This window comes from Uranotaenia lowii, chromosome 3 (genome assembly GCF_029784155.1).
Source record: "Uranotaenia lowii strain MFRU-FL chromosome 3, ASM2978415v1, whole genome shotgun sequence".
In the NCBI taxonomy this organism is placed as follows: domain Eukaryota; kingdom Metazoa; phylum Arthropoda; class Insecta; order Diptera; family Culicidae; genus Uranotaenia; species Uranotaenia lowii.
Genome location: NC_073693.1, coordinates 122,521,002 through 122,542,682, shown reverse-complemented (window position 1 = coordinate 122,542,682; position 21,681 = coordinate 122,521,002). Strand labels below are relative to the sequence as shown.

At 36.5% G+C, this 21,681-nt stretch overlaps 2 protein-coding genes across 4 annotated transcripts; one reads left to right on the top strand and one right to left on the bottom strand.

Annotated features, from left to right (window-relative positions):
* Window positions 1–485: 485 nt before the first annotated feature.
* Window positions 486–1,812, top strand: LOC129757144 (chymotrypsin-2-like). The gene is made up of 4 exons (XM_055754271.1): window positions 486–766; window positions 829–924; window positions 983–1,280; window positions 1,336–1,812. Exons 1-4 carry the CDS (start codon window positions 561–563, stop codon window positions 1,513–1,515), a joined length of 780 nt encoding a protein of 259 aa, XP_055610246.1. The 5' UTR covers window positions 486–560; the 3' UTR covers window positions 1,516–1,812.
* Window positions 1,813–2,014: 202 nt separating this feature from the next.
* On the bottom strand, window positions 2,015–20,650 carry LOC129757141 (glutaminase kidney isoform, mitochondrial-like). Of its 3 annotated transcripts, XM_055754263.1 has the most exons (6): window positions 20,206–20,650; window positions 19,773–20,059; window positions 14,764–14,846; window positions 4,559–4,594; window positions 4,317–4,413; window positions 2,015–4,248 (listed from the first exon to the last, which is right to left on the bottom strand). In XM_055754263.1, exons 2-6 carry the CDS (start codon window positions 20,001–20,003, stop codon window positions 2,659–2,661), a joined length of 2,037 nt encoding a protein of 678 aa, XP_055610238.1. In that variant the 5' UTR covers window positions 20,004–20,059; window positions 20,206–20,650; the 3' UTR covers window positions 2,015–2,658. The 3 variants fall into 3 exon arrangements, with proteins under 3 accessions (XP_055610238.1, XP_055610239.1, XP_055610240.1); XM_055754264.1 differs by lacking the exon at window positions 4,559–4,594 and having other exon boundaries at window positions 19,773–20,650; XM_055754265.1 differs by lacking the exons at window positions 4,559–4,594; window positions 14,764–14,846; window positions 19,773–20,059; window positions 20,206–20,650 and adding an exon at window positions 13,149–14,250.
* Window positions 20,651–21,681: the final 1,031 nt, after the last annotated feature.

Sequence of the window (21,681 nt, the reverse complement as noted above, 5' to 3'; positions counted from 1 at the left end):
ACGAGAGTTAGTAAGAAGAAAGTTGTTCCAACAGATTAGGTATAGGTACACATTATTTTGTATTATTTTAGATTGTGGATGGTTTATGTTTTTCAATTACTGTGTCCTTAAACCTTCGTCCAGTTTAGTGAGTCCAAACCGTCGCCCTGATAATTTGGGTTAGTCAGAGCAATCAACTAGACATTAGTAATGCTTAAAAACGATTATTACCTTTAAATAAAAAACAACCAAGTCGTGTATTGCTCTGACTCATCAAGATAAAAGTTTAGCAGTTTGTTGAAAATGGGCGACGTTACCTAACGCACCTAGTTGGGGGTACAAATTCCAAGAACGGTTTTATTCTTCGAATGACGACAATGGAAACTTACTTGGTACCTAGTTTTAATATATTCCTAACCATGCGCCACATGATATCTTTGTTACAATGAGTTGCATATAAAGCTTAAAAACAATTGAAAATTTGTTTATATTTGGATTGAGCTCAAACAGGTCACAGATAGATTTTAGGGGCAAGATTTGAATTTTACCAAAAAAGCGGACGAAAATATTTCGTTAGGAACATGTTGATTTTCTTACTTTGCCTAGGCAATGTTGTTGGACAAAACTCACATGAGACTCATGAAAGTCCAAGAATTGTTGGTGGTGTGGAGGCCAAGGACGGAGCTGCGCCTTACCAAATTTCGATCCAGTACCAATCGCGCCATTTCTGCGGTGGCGCCATCATTTCAGAAAAATGGATTTTAACTGCCGCACACTGTCTCGAAGGGTAAGTATTTAAAATTGTTTATTCAACGGACTTCGAGAGTAACTTTAAAATACGCTTATCAGATTCAAACCTAGTGACTTCAAAATTTTGGCTGGAACTAACGACCTCGAATCGGGAAATAAAAGTTTTGAAGTGGATTTTATTACATATCACAGCAGGTAAGAAAGTTTCAATCTTTCTTGGTCCAAAAAACTACTGTAACAATCGCCTTTTTAGATTCCATATGCCACGTTTCCACAATGATATCGGTTTGATGCGTCTGAAAGCGCCGTTGAATTTTACGGATCGCGTTCAGAGCATCGAGTATTCGGAGAAGTACGTTCCGGAAAATGCCAGCGTAACATTGACCGGGTGGGGTCGTCTCTCGGCAGGAGGAACCGCTCCGAAAAAGCTACAGATCATCGACTTGATACACGTGGACTACGAACGGTGTCGGGAGCTGCACAACGATGATCCCAGCGTCGATATCGGACATTTGTGCACGTTCACAAAGAAGGGTGAAGGCGCTTGTAACGTAAGTCATACGAACAATTTGTGAATTTGTATTCCTAAAAATGATTCGTTTTCAGGGTGATTCAGGCGGACCACTAACATGGAATGGAAAGCTGGTTGGAATTGTTAATTGGGGAATTCCTTGCGGAAGAGGAGTCCCAGATGCCCATGCTCGAGTTTCCTACTATCACGACTGGATAAGAACCAACATAGCGAACAACGAAAAAACCAATGTTTCTAATGTTGAGACTTTTTAAATTTTTCCTTGAAAATTTCTGCCTTTTTTCCATGTTATATACATAAGCTAACAGCGGATTTGAGCAATTCATTGACCAACATTTTCTGTACCACATGTTATATATCTACCTGTAATGAGTATTTTAACAAATCTATTGGTATGTCCAAAATTGCGCGTTTGGAACAATAGAAATCCATTTTCCCTCAAAAACAAATAACTCTCATTTTTTTTACATTTTCAATATTAAAGAGCAGAAAAAATGCAAATAAACAGTTCCGATACCAGAGAAAGATATGAAAATTTGTTTTCCTGAGCTTTATTACGTACCTAAAGCTATATCCAGTTAGAATCCGTTATCACGTATTTTGTTGTAGCGGCACCGAAAGTGACCGTTGCAAGAATTCTTATACAACGGTTTTTTAACATTTGTTAACACATGTTTTGAGGGTTTGGCCGTTCATTCATAAAAGAATGTATGTGATATACAAATAATTCATGTAAAAAAATGTTGCATTTCGCGTCATTTATTTTCACACGATTCATTAACTACACTGATAAAATTCACAGAGTGGAACATCACTTCAAGTCTCAACTTAATACTAATCTGTCTGGACATTTGTAATAGATAATTGACACCTCTTTCAGTATCTTTTAGTATAGGCAGGTGTGCGTAATCAAGCGAACTGACTGACCGGATCATTAAAACAAAAAATAAAACTCAATATTGAAGAATTATTTCAACTTAAGCTAGCTTTGAGATAAATCTCATAAACGCAAACGATTTCAATGTTGCTATGGTTAAGATTTTTTTTCAAATTTTTGCCTACTAAAATATGTGTGCTCTAACAAACTATTTGAAAAACTACATTTTCTATTATTTGAGAATAAAAATTTTCTATTTAATGTGATGTTTTTAATCAATCTGACGTTAACGCTCCAGTCAGCAGAAAGCCAAAACCTGAAAAATGTTTCAAATATACTCGAAACAGTAAACATAGAACATACAATGGGCTACGGATAAAGCATTAGGTCACAATGAATTATTGTCTTCATATTACCGTTTGACTGGTTTTGTCTAGTTTTTGAATAAATGTTTATGATAGCTTCGCATCCGTACAATGGACAATTTTAAATGTTTTCTACTTGTACTTTAACTAGTTCATTACTTCAAAATGTCGGTAGATTCGCTCTTTCCAGTGGAATCGCTTTTTACACTATCCTGATCTGAGTTGTATCCTGTTTCGCTACCTAGTTTCTTAGCCATCTCAACCTTCTCATCCCAAGCCTTGAGGAAGTCAACCACTGCCGTATGTCCGAAAGTTTCCGCCTCATCAATCGGTCGGTTACCCCATCGATCCTTCGCATCGTGGGGAACGCCACAATGCTCCAGCAGGAATTTAACACAGTCGATGTGTCCCTCGGAACAAGCCAGGTGGAGCGCTGTTCTGCCGTCGTAATCGGACAAGGTAATGTCCATTCCCGATAGTTTATGTCTTCTAAGTGCTGTAACATCTCCGCTGGCGGCCGAAAAGAGCAGGTTCACCACCGACAATCCTTTGGTTTCGTACCGATGACGGCGCGGATCTTTTTTGTCGGAACCATGCTTGATATTTTCGTACAAATGGAAGTTAAAGATATTAACAAGCTCCTCGCAGAACTGCACACCTCGGCAACTGTTGCCGATCGGGTCCAAAGGCGGGGACCACATGAAGATACCCATCACATTCGGGATAACCAACATTACTCCACCGCATACTCCGGACTTAGCAGGAAGGCCAACTTTGAAGGCAAACTCTCCCGAAAAATCGTACATGCCACAGGAATGCATCAGTGAGAGGACATCTCGAACGTTCTCAGACTGAAGAATCTTTTCTTCCGTCAATGGACAGATACCTCCGTTCGCCAGGGTAGAAGCAATAATGGACATCGAATCGCACGTGGTTTCCATTGAGCAACACTGGAAGTAGAAATCCATACACTCTCGAAGATTCGCTTTCTCCGGATAACATTTGTGCTCGCGCATGTAGAATCCTAGCGCATAGTTTCGATCGGCAGCTTCTCTTTCCGATAGGAACACCGCATTATTGAATCCGAGCGCATCGCCTCCAGCCATACGGCTGAACCAGTTCTGTGTATAATCGAATTTTTCCGCCAATGTCATCTCCGGATGAACCAGAGTCTTCAGCAGCGAGCAAGTCAAAATTGAACCCGCATTGATCATAGGATTGTGTGGTTTCTTATTGTAATCCAACACCAGTTCATTGAAGTTTCTACCACTCGGTTCTTGTCCAACGTACTGATGAACGACGTCAGATCCCAACTTTTCTAGCGCAATCGCATAGGTCAACGGTTTACTACAACTTTGCAAGGTAAAAGGTACGCTCGAATCTCCAATCGAGAATCTCTGACCATCAACCGTGCAAACACTCACTCCCCAAAAGTCCGGATTCACCCGAGCCAACTGAGGAATATAACTGGCAACCTTGCCATCGGTATTGCTCTTACACTTCCAGTAGATTTCCTCGATATCCTTGGTGAATCCCTGAAAGTCAGGAATAACAAACTGATGTCGGAAGGCCCGCGCAATGAGCACAATGTTCGGCGAAATAACTGCTTTGAAGGTTTCCTTGTTCAGGTTCTGCGTCAGTGGCGATCCGCCGTCATAGTTGTTCAGTTTGTGCACCTTTTTCAAGTTTTCCATCATCTCACCGATGCGAGGATCATTCCTACGAATTCCGGTGGTTCGAAGGGCCTACGACAAAGATTGGACAATCAATCTCACAGAAAATGTCAAGAATACGCATTCACAAAATTCCTTACCGCCAGAAACTTCCCAATATTCAACAGTCCCGTTTCCTCATTTTTGAACATGTCGAAAAGCATATCTTCAGCATGTTTTTTGTCCGAGTCACGTTGTCTAGAAGGTGTAAAGAGAATAAAACATTAAAAGATTTGTATTTGCAAAAAGAAAGCTGTGTCATTTTAGTAGGAGTGCTTTTTCTGTTTGCTCAATCAAGTGTAGGTTATAATAATTCGATTCAAGTTTACATCACAATACTCACATCATGACCATTGAAAAACGTCTTCTATTTTGCAAGCTTTTATAAGGTGAAATAGTGCCATAATTAGTGAACTTTACTCTATCGTATTATACAAACTGAGAGTTGAAAAACTACATATACAAAAATCATAAAACGTATGAAGGTTGTTTTAGGCGAAGAAAAAATAATCTGCATGCTTTAACCACTTTCTACAGAGTCGTGCGAATAAGAAATTAGGAAAATAGTACAACTAGACGTTTCTTGCCTTTTCTGTCAATATGGCAGGAAGATAAGTTCAGTTTGAGTTAAGAAATTTAACAAAGATCAGTTTAATAATCGAACTCCGAATCAAAATGAAAATATTGACCACAGCATTCAGCATTGAATTGCTCATAGCGTTTTCGTTTATGAGCAGAGGTTTTCATTGAAAACTCATGCTAAACATTCACAATTTGGGTACTTCAAACAAATTATTCAGTAAAAATCGAGTACCGTTTTCATGAATTTGAATCAGAAATTCAAGGTCAATATTGACTTAAAAATGCCCTGTAATTAAAAAAAAAGTGTTCAAAATTGAAAACAAAAATTGTGTGAAATCTGTGTAAAAATTTAAAAAATTCTGTGATCCGTGGTACAAATTCTGTGCCAAAAATGACCCTCAAATAGTTAAAAAAGCTCGTGTTCAAACACTAAAGAAGTGCCTGAAAGCTGAAAATCAACACATAGGTACAATAATTGTTCACACACATACATTATTTTGTGGTGCTTTGTATAAAGTGGTTCGTCGTATTAAGTATAACTAAGGCCGCTAATTATGATTTTTATTTGTTGGGGAGAGACCACTACGACCAGTTGTTATTTCTTTTGTAGCATTACCCCGCGTTTTTTTACTATATTCTTCTAGAAACACTGCCACTATTGATAAGTGACATGGGAACCCTGGTTGAACATTTGAAGAGCACACACCTATGCTAGATGCTAGTTAAGTGGAACGTATGTATGTATGTTCCCTTGAAAGATCCATCCATATCTATGTACTCAAGCGTACAAAGTGGTACAAACATCCAGAAGTGGCAACTAGCATGCTAAAAACGCTAAAACCGCCAACCTCCATAAGAAGTACTAAGGAGTGCTATCGAAAAAAATTCCAACACTTTGTGTTGTGAATAACTTTTGAGGGCATGAATAGGAGTCGATAAAACTTTCAGCAAAGCTACCTAGCAATATATTATGTACGTGTATAAAATTTGGTAACAATACGTTAAGTGGTTTTTGAGAAGAGTCCAATTTAGAAGCTCCTTTTCCTTTTTTTTGGGCAGAATCGAGAAAAAAATCCAGGATAGGAGGAGTAGGCGTGTGCTGAGGCGTCAACACGCGTTTTTTTTCGGCTGTGAAAATTTTGTCAATAATTTTTTACGAAAAATTATGTAGTTTAAGTTTTTAACTATAAAACGCATGCTCGGTATAGTTCGTCGATTGTGTGGTGTATCGGTGTTTTCGTGTGTAGTGAATTTTTTCAATAAATTCTGTTCCATTGCGTGTTATTTAGAAAAAAATATCTGCGCCAAGAGATGGAAAGATAGAAGAATTACGGCAAGGTTTTCTGTGCTTAAAAGCCCTTGTGAAAAAGCTTGTGAAAACATTGTCCAACGCTCCTAAATTTTGATATAACGGGGGTAACGATGCAATGAGGGCTACAGGATCAGTGCGATGCCAGTCAACAGTTTGAATTGGTATTGGACCTAAAAATGCTAAGAATCTACCATCAAGTTTCGTTAACTTCGAAACCCAAACAAAGCTAGCTAAGTATCTTTCTTTTTATATTTATTTACTGTTTTATATTAATATTGGCTGACATTTAAACAAAAAAGCGCAAGGTTTTCTATTTCGTTGTACGGAAATTTTTTTTCATTCTTTTAATAAATAGATTACATAGGTAAGTTTGCAATAGAAAAATCGCGACCGAAAGTGCTGTACATAAGATTAAAAACGCCCAAAAGTAGGCTTAATCTTTGCATGCAGTTTTATTCCAATACGAGTCTCGTGGGTTTAAAACTACGAAGATGTCAATGTTTTTTATCTTGGCATCTTAATATTATATATTTCAAATTTTGTCTTCTCGCATCACAGTAACTGATCACAATGCTAAAAGAGTCCATATAACTAGAAATATGAGAAAATAAAATATCGGATGTTTCTCGAATAAAACTTGAAGACAAAATTGTTAGAAAAAATATATTTTAATTTTTGAATCTAGCTTTGGGGCGCTTAGAAACAATGAAGATATTTTCGCACTGTTTATATCCAGTGATTTCTTTTTTAATCATTTTTGACATATTATCTAGAGCATATTTTAATAAAAAGATGCATACTTGAAAAGTTGGTTTTGTAGTTGTTATAAATTATTTTAATGGAAATGTACATTCACTAACAAGATAAAAATCCTAGTGTAGGATACGAGGTTGCAATTGAGGGATTTAAGTTGGAATATTTTTTTTCCAAATACACTTAATTTAGTCGAATTGTAACATTTGGTTAGATGTTTTTGTCTTTAGGAAAATGCGAGAATAGGATGCTCAGAATCAGATAACACTAGTCAAAAGTGTCTCAAGATCACATCCTTTTTCCCACTCCCCAGAACAAAATTATTTGCTAGGATGCAGAGGTGACCTCGGTCCTAAAGCACGAATTATTTCTTTAATCCCTTTCTCTCTTTTCCAAACTATCTATTGACTACTAGGACGTGGCCGGCGCCGTTATTGATGATTAAAGAGAGAGCATCAGTTTTGGGCATTGTGAATGTGCTGTCAGTCCCAGACACCATTCATTTGACCATTGAACAAAATTGGTGGCCTCGGTCAATCACGGAGTAGCAACCATTGGCGATGTGGAATTCGTTCTACTGAGCCACGCCTGCGATCATGGGATTCGAAATGCATGTTATTTAATATCATTGTACTACCAATAAAGAATTTTCATGAAGTATACTGAGGAAATTCATCGGAATTGTTCAATATTAATTTATTACAAAAAAAATATAATGAAGCATTTCGGGTTCAATGTTTAAAGGTGGATGTGAGTAGTCAATCAAGCTAAGCTAAGCTAAGCTAGAATCGAGAAAAAAATCCAGGATAGTCCCAGGAGAGACCCAAAAATAGCTATAAATCAACTATTTGACCAAAGTTCACATTGTAAATCGTTTAAGTAGTCCTAGAGGACCTAACAGTGAGCTCAAGCTGTGAAGATGTTTCGTTTTGATTGCTACGACAAACGTTCATGATCGTCTCGACATTCACCGAGGGCATACAACGTTTCATGTATTCATGATTTTTTATCACTATCTGAGCACCCTTTCCTCCACCCCTTTTTCTTCCTGACGCGTAGTTCGGTGATGCAATGAGTTTTGAATAATAAACAACTTTATTTGCGTCCCAAACTTTCCTCCTAAGAGTATCAACCGCGGGCATGTGTCAAATAATAACACTTCATTTTGACACTTCGACGGCGCACCGTAAGGTTTCAAACCAGGTGTTATCTAGCTCCTGGGTGTTTAAAAAGCGAGCCAGGAACCAAATTCGAATACCAACCAGCTCCTGATTTGACACGTGCTAAAGTGTGTAGGGAAATTTAAAAAAGAGGCAAAAACAACAACGCTTATCGCTAGACTCCGTGATCACAGTTTTCCCGTAACGGCGCGGTTCCTGGTCCAACTAAAACAGAGTATCAACTATGTTAGACCTATTGAAGCGCTATGCAGGGAAAATGGTCGCATTTGGAGGCAATCTTCTATGTATATTTAGCCATTCATCGTGTCAATCATTATGAAAAACTGACTGATTTACAGCTTCCACAGATCGTCAACCTCCTCAAGTACTAAATAGACATCAAATTTATCAATTTTTCTTCTTTTTTATCTCCGGAACATACAAGCGAGACTTTTCAATGAAAATTTTTTTGCTGGAAACCTGCCAGGTGTCCGTTTAAGAGTTAGTTTTGTTGCCCATTACAATTTTTTTTTTAAATATCTCCCCGCTAAACGGTCAAAATTTGGTCAATATCAACTTGACGTATTTCTTTCAATTTTGCATTTAAAAAAACCTGAACACCCCTCATTTTGAAGGTGTGTAGAATGTTGCCCCTATTTTGATTTTGGAATTCACTCTTCAGTTGTCAAAATGCTGTCCAAGGAAGAAGAGCAGCGTACCAAAATTTTGCTCGCGCATCGCGAAAATCCGGGCTACGCGCACGCAAAGCTGGCAAAATCGCTAAAAGTTGCCAAATCAACCGTTACAAATGTAATTAAAGTGTTTGGGGAACGTTTGTCGACAGCCAGGAAGTATGGATCGGGGGGAAATCGAAAACCGGAAGCCGCTGAGACGACAAAGAGAGTTGCCGGTAGTTTCAAGCGAAACCCTAACCTCTCTCTCCGAGATGCCGCAAATAAGCTGGGTGTATCGTCTACAACCGTGCATCGAGTCAAAAAACGTGCCGAACTATCGACTTACAAGAAGGTAGTGACTCCAAATCGCGATGATAAACAAAATACGACGGCCAAAGTGCGATCCCGGAGGCTGTACACGTCGATGCTGACGAAGTTTGACTGCGTAGTAATGGACGACGAAACCTACGTCAAAGCCGACTACAAGCAGCTTCTGGGACAGGAGTTTTATACGGCGAAAGGAAGGGGAAAGGTAGCAGATATTTTCAAGCACATGAAACTGTCATAGTTCGCGAAGAAATATTTGGTTTGACAAGCCATCTGTACCTGTGGCTTGAAAAGCAGCATTCATAGCTTCCGGGACTGCCAACCAAGAAGTTTACGTGAAAGAGTGTTTGAATAAACGTCTGCTGCATTTCCTGAAGAAACACGGTTGTTCCGCACTGTTTTGGCCGGATTTGGCATCTTGCCATTACGGTAAAAAGGCCATGGAGTGGTACGCCGCCAACAACGTGCAGGTGGTTCCCAAGGACAAGAACCCTCCCAACACGCCAGAGCTCCGCCCAATTGAGAAATACTGGGCTATTGTCAAGCGGAACCTTAAAAAGACCAAAAAAACTGCTAAGGACGAGCAGTAGTTCAAGGCAAACTGCCTTTCTGCGGCGAAGAAGGTGGACAAGGTGGCTGTACAAAATCTGATGGCAGGGGTTAAGCGTAAGGCCCGGCAATTCGGATTTGGAAAAGCGGAAGCCTAACTGAATATTTTTCCTGAATTTTATACTAATTAAACTTAAAAAAGAAATTTAATTTGATTTTTTAAATATACAATTTCACCGATTTACACACGTTTTCCCTTGACCAAATTTTGACCGTATCACCCTTTAGAGGTCTCAATATTTTGCGCATGATTTGACCGCCGTATTTTGTTTATTTTACCGGTGGACAGCTTTATTACCTTAGAGAAATGAAGTCCAGACTGTTTATTAGTCAGCTAAACGAACAGTCAGAAAAATTGATCTTTTTTATTCATTCCCCTATTAAAATTTTCACATTCTCTTGACACATTCTTTAACTTCATGGAATCAATCATTATCACATCTCACATCATATGCCGCAGCCCGTGGCGTAGAAGATAGCCTTTAAGTCTTTTAAGCCAACGGGTATTAGATCAAATCCCGGTCACGGCATACATAGTACACTTTCTGTGGGTTGGTGGTTTTAGCATTGGCAAGATGCTAGCCGTCATATCCTCGAAATGTGTTTGTATGCACCATTATTGAAAATAAGAAGGTACTGATGAAATCAACAAACAATATTACAAGCCTACCGAGTTTAACAAACTGAAAGATTCTATGGCAGTAGGTGCTTAATCTTCCAAAACCAATGATGCTCTTATTGCCCCTAGTAAATAAGCTTAAGTAAAAACGAGTGTTGATATTGACTAGGGTCGCTACTTAGAACAAAATACTCTGATGGCTTTTACTGACAGTGAATCACTGTACTGTACTGTTAAGAAAGAAAAGAAGCCATTAAGGAGTGTTATAAGCTTCATCATAATACATATTTTTTTCATCGAGAAAGAAATTTCCCTGTCAAGAAAAAGACACCCGGTGTAAGATCATTTGCTAAGAAAGTTTCGATTTATACATAATTGCATTTATGCTTTCAACTGTAAATATGATTTGACGACATATTATTTAAAAAAAAAACCTTGAACAGGGGTTATTTTGATCAGCTGGGTAACTTTAATCAACATTATATTTTTCTACATAATCATCAATAACTAAGTCTAAAGTTTAAATATCTGTGAAAACTGTTTTTTACGTTTGAAAGCCTATAAATTGGTTTTTAAATAAGCATAATTCGGTTTGGTTTTGTAAAAATTTGCTGTTAGTAAAAATGTAACTTCAAAATATTAAAATATCTATATTGCCCCTACTTTCATAACAGTCCCATATGTAAAAACAAGCAAGCGAGAAAATCAGGTTTTTCTGTTTCGGAATATATTTTCAAAATGTGACCACAACTTTCAGCATAAACGAAAATCGTTTGATGGAATGTGTTCTGTGTTGTCATAATAAATCGTAAAACCTGAAATTTTCGAAATTTGGCCATTGGTAAGGTCGGGAGCACCATTTTTATTCGTTATGGGACTGTTATGCGAGCATATTTGATACCTTTTTCAAATCTACTCGCATAACAGTCCCATACAGAATATGTTTTGCTAACCAAGCTACTATCTAAAACTTTAATATGATCATTTTTGAACTTCTAAATGCAGTTATCAGAAAAAGGAACATACTTTTTCGTGAATTTCACATTGTAAATTGAATATTTTTACGATTTACAGTTTGGTCTTAAAAAACTAACTTTAGTTGATGTTTTATGCCTTCTTTGCTAAATGACAGCAAATCAATTATTTTGAAAATGTCGAGATACGTTTGAATTATGCTGGTCAAAGTTACACCGAAACAGAGGACGAATGGCCAAGCTGCAAAAATACCTTTAAAGAAACAAAATAGAATAGTTAACGTGAAACATGGATCAGGTTTTGTGATAAACATTTCATTGTAGCCACTAATGTCGTTTAAAATGGTCATGCTTTTTACTTCTTTCCTCAGTTACCTACCTACCTACCTAAGGGTCCAGCGCCGATTGACCGGCGCATAGGGCTGAGATAAAAGATCTCCACTGCTGGCGATCCGGAGCCAGCGTCTTCACTTGCTGCCAGCCGAGGTTCTCGTCAACTGTGCGGATTTCAGCGGCTAGACTTCGCCGCCACGAGCTTTTGGGCCTGCCTCTTCTTCGATGCCCATCTGGATTCCAGTCAAGCGCCTCTCTGCAAATCTCGTTTTCATCTCTTCGCAGCGTGTGCCCAATCCATCTCCACTTACGTTCCCGAATCTCGATTTCTAGCGCCTTTTGATGACACCGGCGATGAAGTTCAACGTTTGAGATCCAGTTGCCAGGCCACCAAGCGCGGATGATGTTCCGCAGGCAGCGATTCACAAAAACTTGCAGTTTTCGCGTCGTCACCGCATATGTGCACCAAGTTTCACACCCGTACAGCAATACGGATTTGACGTTTGAGTTGAAGATTCGGATCTTAGTTCGAAGAGAGATCTGGCGTGACCGCCAGATGTTTCGGAGACTCGCAAACGCAAATCGGGCTTTTCTGATCCGGGTCTCGATGTCCTTCTTGGTCCCACCATCAGGCGTGTTTAAAAATTGTTTGGTGCTAAAAAATGCAACCCTTTCCAAATATTCAAAAATGGAAGACAAAGGTGAATAGAAATACACATTTTGTCCCATTTCTTACTGCAAGCAATTCCATCGATGATTTTCATGCATAATATCAAGTGATTTAATGAATGCCAAACTCATCATCCCATGAAAATGAAGGCGTCAGGAATTCGTTTGGAAAGTTTTGAGATTTGAGTTTTTTATAATAGTAAAGAATTGACGGAATGAAGTTTCGTATTATACAATAAAATAGAAGAGGATTATTTTATTTACTTGTTTGTGGACAATTTTGAAGCGCATTAAGTTTTTACATCAGCAATGTGAAAAACGATAATATTCGTAAATACCACTGATTTTGACGAACGTACAGCAAAAAAAATCATCACTTACCACACAAGTTTTTTGTTTTGATAAAATACTCTCCTAAACAACTAGATGGAATAAACAGGGGGGTAGGATAAACCCCTAGTAAAATCTATTTAAGGCTCGAAGGCTTTTGGAGTATATTTATTAGCGCTTTTATGGGTTCTTTGTTACTTGGATATTTGTTTCAGGAAGAATTCCCAAACATATTTCAAAACTCCACTAACTGTCCAGTATTTTGCACAACAAGTTGCATATTTGTGCAATATTTTTACAGAGATATGTAGACAAACTTAAATTATTCAATGAATATTCGTAATCAGTATTTTAAATAAAAATCTCTTCTTTTTTGGTGAAATGTTTCTGAATTCACATCTATCTCATCCATCGCACAAGACATGACGAATTGATTTTAAACACATGAATGTCCGCCCTGTTGCAAACAGAAGAATTTCAATCACTTGACACAATCTATGTTTTTTCGTCTCCAGTAGAACATTTTTCACCAATCGTTAGCCAAACCACATTAACACGGATTTACATTCACAAACTTCTCGGCAATCGTACCTTATGAAATTCGCAAGCAGCTTCACGAAAGCTTCCCGCTGTTGAGGTGGAATGCTTTTGCACTTCTCATTCACTATGTTGTTTTCATAGTCGGTATGCTCGTGATCGGTTTCCATTTTCTTGCACAAAATTTCCGCACTATACTTGTCAGATAAAGTAACCCGACCCGTATCTTTGAGACCGACGAAGTACTGGTATTGCGGCGAACCAGAGCTTGTCCATTTATATTTATTTCGATCAAAACAGGATCATCTGTTTCTCTCGCCCGGCCCCATGACAAACAACAGCAGATTTGATCGGCAATTATCATCGTTTTCCGTGATACTGTTGGGGTTGAGGAAGGGGGTTTGTTATGCTAAATCAGCACTCCCACACACAATTAACAGCCCGAAAACGTAACAAGCTAACGAGGCGTGATCGACAACAGAGCTTTCTGCTAAAATCGATATTCGCAACATCATCACATTTGCCGGCGAGGAGCGCGTCATGAGGCGCTAATTTCTAGGATAAATCATATCGCTTTGGCCTGCATCTCCAGATTCATAATAGGTTGGTAGGTGGATGGAAATTCAAAATATTCATCCCATTCTGGAATGGAAAAAACTGTTTACTGCAACAACTGATAACAACGCAATATGTTGAGTCTTGCTGCTGCGATCGTCGTAAATTATTCGCGATAAGGTTTAAAGTGTTGTTCCTTCGTTTTTTGGATAAATGTTATCTTCGATATAAGTCTAGTGCTTGAAGAGATAATCAGTTATGACACAGCCTCTGGCGAGCAGTTCTGGGCGCTATCTCCAAGCCTCTAGCGGCAGTTTAGCAGTAGCTGAGGCAATAGCTTGTGTATATTTCTGCAACTATATTGTCCCCATACCCGGTGAATTTGCACGTGACAAAAAGATGCGCTTGATAAAAAATTAAGATAATTTTTTCAGCAACCGCCATCAGTCGGGGGTATGTTTCAAACCAAGTAAATGATATAAATATATTTGATCCAAGACAGACTTTTAATTTTATCCAAAAAATAAATTCTACCCAAACAATTTTCTAAGACAACCTCAACCTCCTAAACATAGATTCATTTTTATGAATGGTTGGTTCTTCATCGGAGTTAATTATACAACCGCAAAAGTAATCAAGTTACTTAACATTTCTAATACTGAAAAAATCTTGTTTTTTAAGTATGGGACCGATAATTTAGTTTAAGATAACGATCCGTTTAATTTGATTTTTATTTTCAAATTTATTGATTTCTACACAACTTGCGTCTATGTAGTAAAAGTCTAAGACTTATGAATTTAAACATCCACTCTCTGGAGCCACTTTAACTCGTTAAAAAATTCCCTAGTTTCTAGGTTCTGCTGATGGCAAACGACCATATGTCATCACTACGGTGCTTGTAAATACAGCTCACGTCATTCGTACAACATCGCAAAAAAAAATGATAACAACTCACACGCATGACGCATGCCGACAACAGCCTTAGTTACGGAGTAATAACTATTTGAGCACATACAAAATCTACGTCAAACAGTCGCAACAAAAAAGCCTCATTTGGTTAATGCAAATCGTACATATATTCACCGAAGTTTGTAGTTCGAATTGGCACACTTACTCTGTTATTATGGCGTTCTGCTCAACCTCCTTGTAGAAAGCAGCTCGTTTGCTGTAGATTTTTGGTAGCACCGGTACTCGTATCTGGAATGGAATGAAACATGGATGATTTACCTTTTCTTTACTATTTTTTCGTATTTAGACAAAAACTTAAACATAAATTATATTACGGTATAAAAGTTATCTAATGAGGAACATTTGATATCCCTGAGAAAAGAATATTGATTGTCGATGGTCTTATAAATGTGATTCATAGCTAATAAATCTGAAATAAAAATCAGAATTTCAAGAAATTAAATGATTTTACGACCGCAACGATACGTATGCTTCTGAATTAAAAAGTCCATCGTTTGGAAGTTTTATTTTATTTATTTATTTCGTCAATCATTAGAAGACACATACATTGTTGGTTTTGCTTAAAACTATTTAAAAATATAAAAATAATTATGTTTGCGAGTTCAATGACTTAAAATACCCTATCGAGATGTTGTAAAGTCAATGGCTTCACAGTGTTGATTATAAGACTGCGTCATGCTGTTGATTGGTCCAGTTTTTGCGTATTCTGTGCGATGGTGATTGAGGGCAAATATACTTCGGTTTCTAAGTCGTCTTGTTGGCGCGTAAAAATTTAATTTGGAAAGTAGTTCTGCTGTATCTGCGAAACAATATCGTTTACATAAGATATCATTGCATACACTCGCCGTTTTCTTAGTGTTTGGATGTCGATTAACATGCAACGAACCTCATATGATGGAAGAAACGCTTTATAAATCCTAACATGCTATTCGCCTTATGTATAATAATAGTGTTATAGTGGTCAATAAAAGTAAGTTTGGAATACAGGATGATTACTAGATCTCTCATTTTTTTTACATCTTTCTACATCCTGATTTCCTAGTGTAATTATAATGTTTGGAGATGAAAGTTTTAGGCTAAATGATGTAGAAAATGTCTATTTCATTCTGGAACAAATTAATATCTTCATGGTTTTTTATTTCCAAATATAGCTTCATGTCATCGGCGTATATGAGTATTTTAAGATTTTTAAGGATCGTTTACGTACAACATAAAGAGAAATGGTCCTAAATGTGAGCCTTGTGGAACACCTGAAGTGACTTGAATGGGATTTAACTGCTTTCCATTAAATTTTATTATTTGTTGTCTGTTTGTTAAATATGATTCAAGCCATTTCAGAAGTCCCAAATCAACTCCAATTTGTTGCAGCTTATAAAGTAGCATCGGTATATCTATACGATCAAATGCTTTGCTAAAGTCTGTATACAATGCCTCAAAGTGATTCCCATTAACCATTGCATTTAATGAATAATCTACAAATTCAAGTAAATTTGTTGAAGTTGATCGACCTTTGAAAAATCCATGGTGTTTGGCTGTTATTCGGTTTTTTATCCGAAGAAAAAACTTTTCATTCACAATTGCCTCAAAAAGCTTGGGAATGCAAAAGATAATAGCAATTTCACGATAATTACGTACATCAGCTTTCCGCCCAGATTTAAAAATAGGAACCCAAAATGAGCTTTTCCATACTTTGGGAAAAATTCCTGTTTCTAGTGACGTATTGAATACTGAAACAAAGGGTATTTAAGTTCATTGGCAAGTTTTTTTTATAAATACTGGAGGAATTCCATATGGCCCAGGTCCCTTTGAGGGGTCTAAATTTTTCAAACCCTTCAAGATATCCTGTTCATGAAGGGTAATTGACTCCAATATTACTAGGATATTCTGGATAAAATGCAAAATAATCACGGTCGCGATTTTCTTCCGAATAAGTGATATAGATTTGTTGGGAAAAATTTGCAAAAGATTGCAGATTTCTTCTGAGTTATCACCAACATGTTCATCAAGTTGCATTATTGATGGAAAATTGTCTGATTTAAGTGTTGTTTTAACGTATCTAAAGAAGTTCTTTGGGCAGGACTTAATTTCAAGCTCGGTTTTTGTATTGAACTCTTCAAATGCATTATTAATAGCTGAGTCCAGTTGATCGCATATTTCCATATAGTTTGCTAGGTTTTCACTGCTTTTGTACTTTCTGTACGTTTTATGTGCTTTCTGTTTGCGATTTTTTAAGTTTTTCATGTGTTTATTAAACCAAATTGGATGTTTACTATTTCTATGGCGTCGTTTTTTCTTTAATTCAAACGAGGTTCTGAAATTCTGAAATAAAATGTCTTAATGTCTTATTAAAAAAAATTGAAGGCGAGCGAGTTTCAGAATCAAAGTTCAACCCTGACTTTTAATTAATTTAGATATATAGATTTTTTGATTAAGACTCTTGCATTTTGTATAGAAACGATATACACTGCCGGCCAAAAGTTCGGGATTACCCCTTCAAAAACATGAAAATTTTGATCGACCATATCTCAGCCATCTTATGACATATTGCAATTCTTTCCTTTTTTGTATGTTTTGACAAAATATTTATGATGAGTTTATATGATTTAAACTTAGCTTAAAGTTGAGACATTTTTGAGGAAAATTTTCATGTCTCTGAGGGGTGATCCCAAACTTATGGCCGGCGGTGTAAGATGTAAGATATAAGGAGAAAGAATTCGGATGTAATGAATAAAAATACAAAACCAAAAGAATAAAATATTCAAAATGTGGACATTAGAATTAAACTTTTAAAACAATTCCTAATTTAAAAGACGGATTTCAGATTTTTGTATTCAAAACTAAACAAGCGAGATTCAGAATCAAAGTTTAAAGTATAAGTTAAAAATTCTAAATTTCTTGATACGATGTTAGATCTCTCCTCATCTAAGATCTTGTTTCTGAATTCAAATTAATAAAAAAACAGTATTTTGCAAGAAAACGAATTCTGGACTGGAATTCCATTCAATTATTCTGTGCAATAAAATGAAATCTGAAATATTTATATATAAAGTCGCGAATGTCATAAAGTTGGTAAAACGACTATAATCGAAACAAAAAAAAATTAAAAATTTATAGTATAAAATCTCTGAAATTTTTTACCTGGTTTTCAGAGAATTGCTGAATTCTGAAATCTTAAATATGTGATTTGAAATTTTAAATCTGAAGTCTGAAATCTGAGAACTAAAACCTTTTATTATTATCTATGATTTATTATAGACATTTTACCACTGCTGGGGTATTCGTGTCTTAATGAAATGACATCTGAAATCAGAAAATATATCAGAAATTCAAGCCACCAATCGAATAAAAAATCAAACTCAAAAAAAAACATTAACAACCACAACATGGAAGTCATGGAAATAAAAGGCGGAATTCTGATTCATTTTTAAACGTATCGATTACAGACAACTTACAAAATCCGTCACTATATTGAGTCTGAGCTGCAGTACTCAAAATAAACTTCAAATTTGACTTTTGAGAATAAGAAGATCATAATACGACAGCCATGTATGGGAATAATAAAAAAATTAATTTCGGAGCCCTGAATTTGATATTTTGTTTTCAGAATTTAGCAGAAAGTACCTATTCGGTAGCATTGTCAAAATGTCGAACTAGATAAGTTTAGAATAGAACTGAATATGAAATTCTGAATTGGCGTTTTGGCTTTTAGGGTTCATTCTTCAGAATTCGATTTTCAAATTTCTTAACCATCATGTGTCCCAGAAATTTTTGAGCGTTACAGTCCCGGGGTGTCAATTAGATAATCCTGACTAAAACCAATGTATCTCTCGTCTTGTTGTCCAACCAATTTTTCAAAATACATATTTAAATAGTTTTGAAAACCTCGTAATATAATTCAACTATGTTTCTCAGACAAAATACTCGCCTACAACACTTCAGTTTTCCGTTATTCAAAGTCTAAGAAAAACCTAAGAAAAGTGTTTTGGAAACCTCGTAATGTAATTCAAATAAGTTTTAAGACAATATTCAGCTATAACACTTCAGTTTTCCGTTATTCAAAGTCCAAAGTTCAAAGAAAAAAAAAATCCGAAAAAACATGCTTCAAGAAAAAAAACTGTAGAAAAAAGATATGTAGATCAGCTACGGAATACTCAAATGCTGCTTAGTGTTTAAGAAAGCTGAAGCTAGAAGCTATACGTTGCACATTAGGATATATATTTTTTTTGAAATTTTTAAGATGATGACCACAATAAATGTAAAAAAAGTGGTGCAAAATCCGTATTTTTCTATCAATGAACCGTCAAAATGGTTTACACACCAGATGAATTTTGCAAAGAGGATTGGAAAATTGACGTAATTTGACACATTTTGGCATCTTTAGATTTTCGAAATACGAAACAGAATTTTCCAATTCTCTTTTCAAAATTTATCTGGTGTGACTTAAACAATTTGACAGTCCATTGATTAAAAAGTACGGTTTTCACACCACTTTTTTACATTGGTTTGTTCAAGTGGTCATGACTTTTAAAAATTTAAGAAAAAATATATCCTTCTGTGCAACGTATAGCTTCTAACTTCAGCTTTCTTGGACACTAAGTGAAAATGTTTTTGAGCATTCCGTAGCTGATGTACAGTTTTTTAACGAATCATGTTTTCTGTGTTTTTTTTTTAATTAAACTTTGAATAACGGAAAACCGAAGTCTTTTAGGTGAATAATGTCTGAAACACATATTTGAGTTACATTATGAGGTTTCCAAAACTATCGATTTTGTAAAAATCGGCTAAAAAACAAGAGAGATTAGTAGTTTTAAGCAAGGAGTGTCAAATTGACACTCAAGATCTAATTAGGGAGTTTTTTTTTCCTGGGCTTTCAGGGTGCGTTCATGAAAAAGTAATGATGCAAAATTAAAGATTCCAATATTGAGGGTCCTCGAAGAATTTTTTTATTTGAATGCACCCGAATAAAGTTACAAGCCGCCAAACTTTCAATAGTGTCATATTAACACTTAAGAGCGGATTAGCGTTTATTCAGAATGCTGTAGTTAGAACATGAAACTTGGTTAAAATTTTATATTTTTTATCACTGCTGTATTTTAAATTCCGCATTTTTTTTATCCACATAGACTGATTCAAGTAAACTTAAACGAAACTTACCACACTCGAATCATGAATATTTCTCCGGAAGTTTTTCCTCGCCAAATCAATTATCCTCAGCTTTCCTCGCCAGAAAACTTTGTTATCTGTCTGAGATTCATTCGTTCCGCTTCCGTTCAGTGTGAAAAAACGTCCACCAACGTTGTTGCAATGATTGATAATCGCAGTACATTGGTAATTTTGAGCCAGAACTTGCACTGTTGCTCCACATCTTTTCGTTAGGTGATGCATTTTGAAAACTTATTAATTTCGACGGTGAATCAGCTGTAGTAAATCTGCCTTTTGAGCTGGAATGTGAAAATCGATTTTTCTTCTCACTTTCAAGCTTCGGGAGCAACGTTCTGTTTCGTAACTTTCTTGAGCTTTGATTGGAGATTTATATTCCAGATAAATCACTTACACTTTGATAAAACTTCAATAAAACTCAACTTACGGTGGAGTGCATAACGATACCAAATCGAAAAAGCTAAAATCGTATGATGTTTTCCGTCAAGACGACTCTTAAGAACACTTGAAAATCAGTCAAGAACAGCTCTCGTCAGCAGGATATCAAACGCCCCCTCGTTCGCTTCAGATTTTCCCACACACTATCGTCCTTTCGGGTCGTTTCAAGTTCGCTTTCGTGCTTCCTTCGCTCGGCAGGTCCTTTTCACGTTTGCGTGTTTACGGTTCACCCGATTTTTTTAGACTGCTAAAGCTCGGATTGAAATGAGCATTCGAAGGTTCGCCCAAATCTTCCACACCGAAGAACAATAATGTCGCTCATGATAAGTAAACACCGTCAACACTTTAATTTCATCCCACTCGCTAGGGAATGATTCACGAGCATCCATTCCTCTATGGATCCGAGGCAAGGTGTGAATCGGGGAGGAAACTCCTCACCGTTCATTATCACGATATGGTGGAAAATGTAAACAGCTCTGAAGCATGTTAGAGAAGAAAAAAATCATCACATGTGAACCTCAATGTTTTCAAAGCTCGGGAGATACTCTCTCTGTAGTCACATGCCGTGGTTAATTCTCTACAGGTTGGAAAATTCCCATTTGAGAAAATGTACATACAGTCAGTCGAACAATTGTCCGTACAGCACTAACATTTATCGGAATCCTAATTTAACAGGTCGCAACGTTCACAGGCACCCGTGAATATTAAAAACGGTCATATTCGATGCTTAATTTGAAAGTTTTTGCTATTTTTTTATATTCTTAATATGTTTTCTTTTTGAATTCAAAAGAATTATCTTTTTTCTCATACGTTTAATTACTTTTGTCCCTTTAAATTTTGATTAGATATGCGAGAAAAAATGGTTTAATTAAACAAATGTGTTTACCTAGTTTTCCAAAAAAAATCTTTCATGGTAGACTTAAAGGGAGTCAGTAAAGATTATTTAATAAAACATCCATTCTTAACACCTTTGTCGCCATGGGACCCATAGTCGTGTAACGGGTGTATTTCCTGGGAAGCCCCGTCACATCAAAAACATGTGACGCTCTCTTACTCAAGTTAGCCGCTCAGTTTAGCAACACGTTGCTAATGTGGGAATTCTCCCTCTTAACTTTCTTACTCCGAATTTTTTTTCTGACCCGATCAGAAAAACTACCAAAATGAGTGTGGCGACGAACGTGTTGATGAAAAATAAGTAAAATGATGGTAGAAACTACTCTCTGGAGCCTCTACTTCAATACACACAGAGAAAAATTCTCCGGTTTTCTAGATTTAAAAGCTTTTTACGACTCCAAAACCTCGCTCATTTAATTTATGACCCAAATTATATTATTTTTAATTTTTTTTAATAATATTGGAATTTTTCAAACATTCAAACAAAATCTTTATTCTAGAATAGTCAGGCGTTAGTTATCTGAAAAATGTCGTTTAACACATTACGCGTGCATGAAATTATAAGTACGTA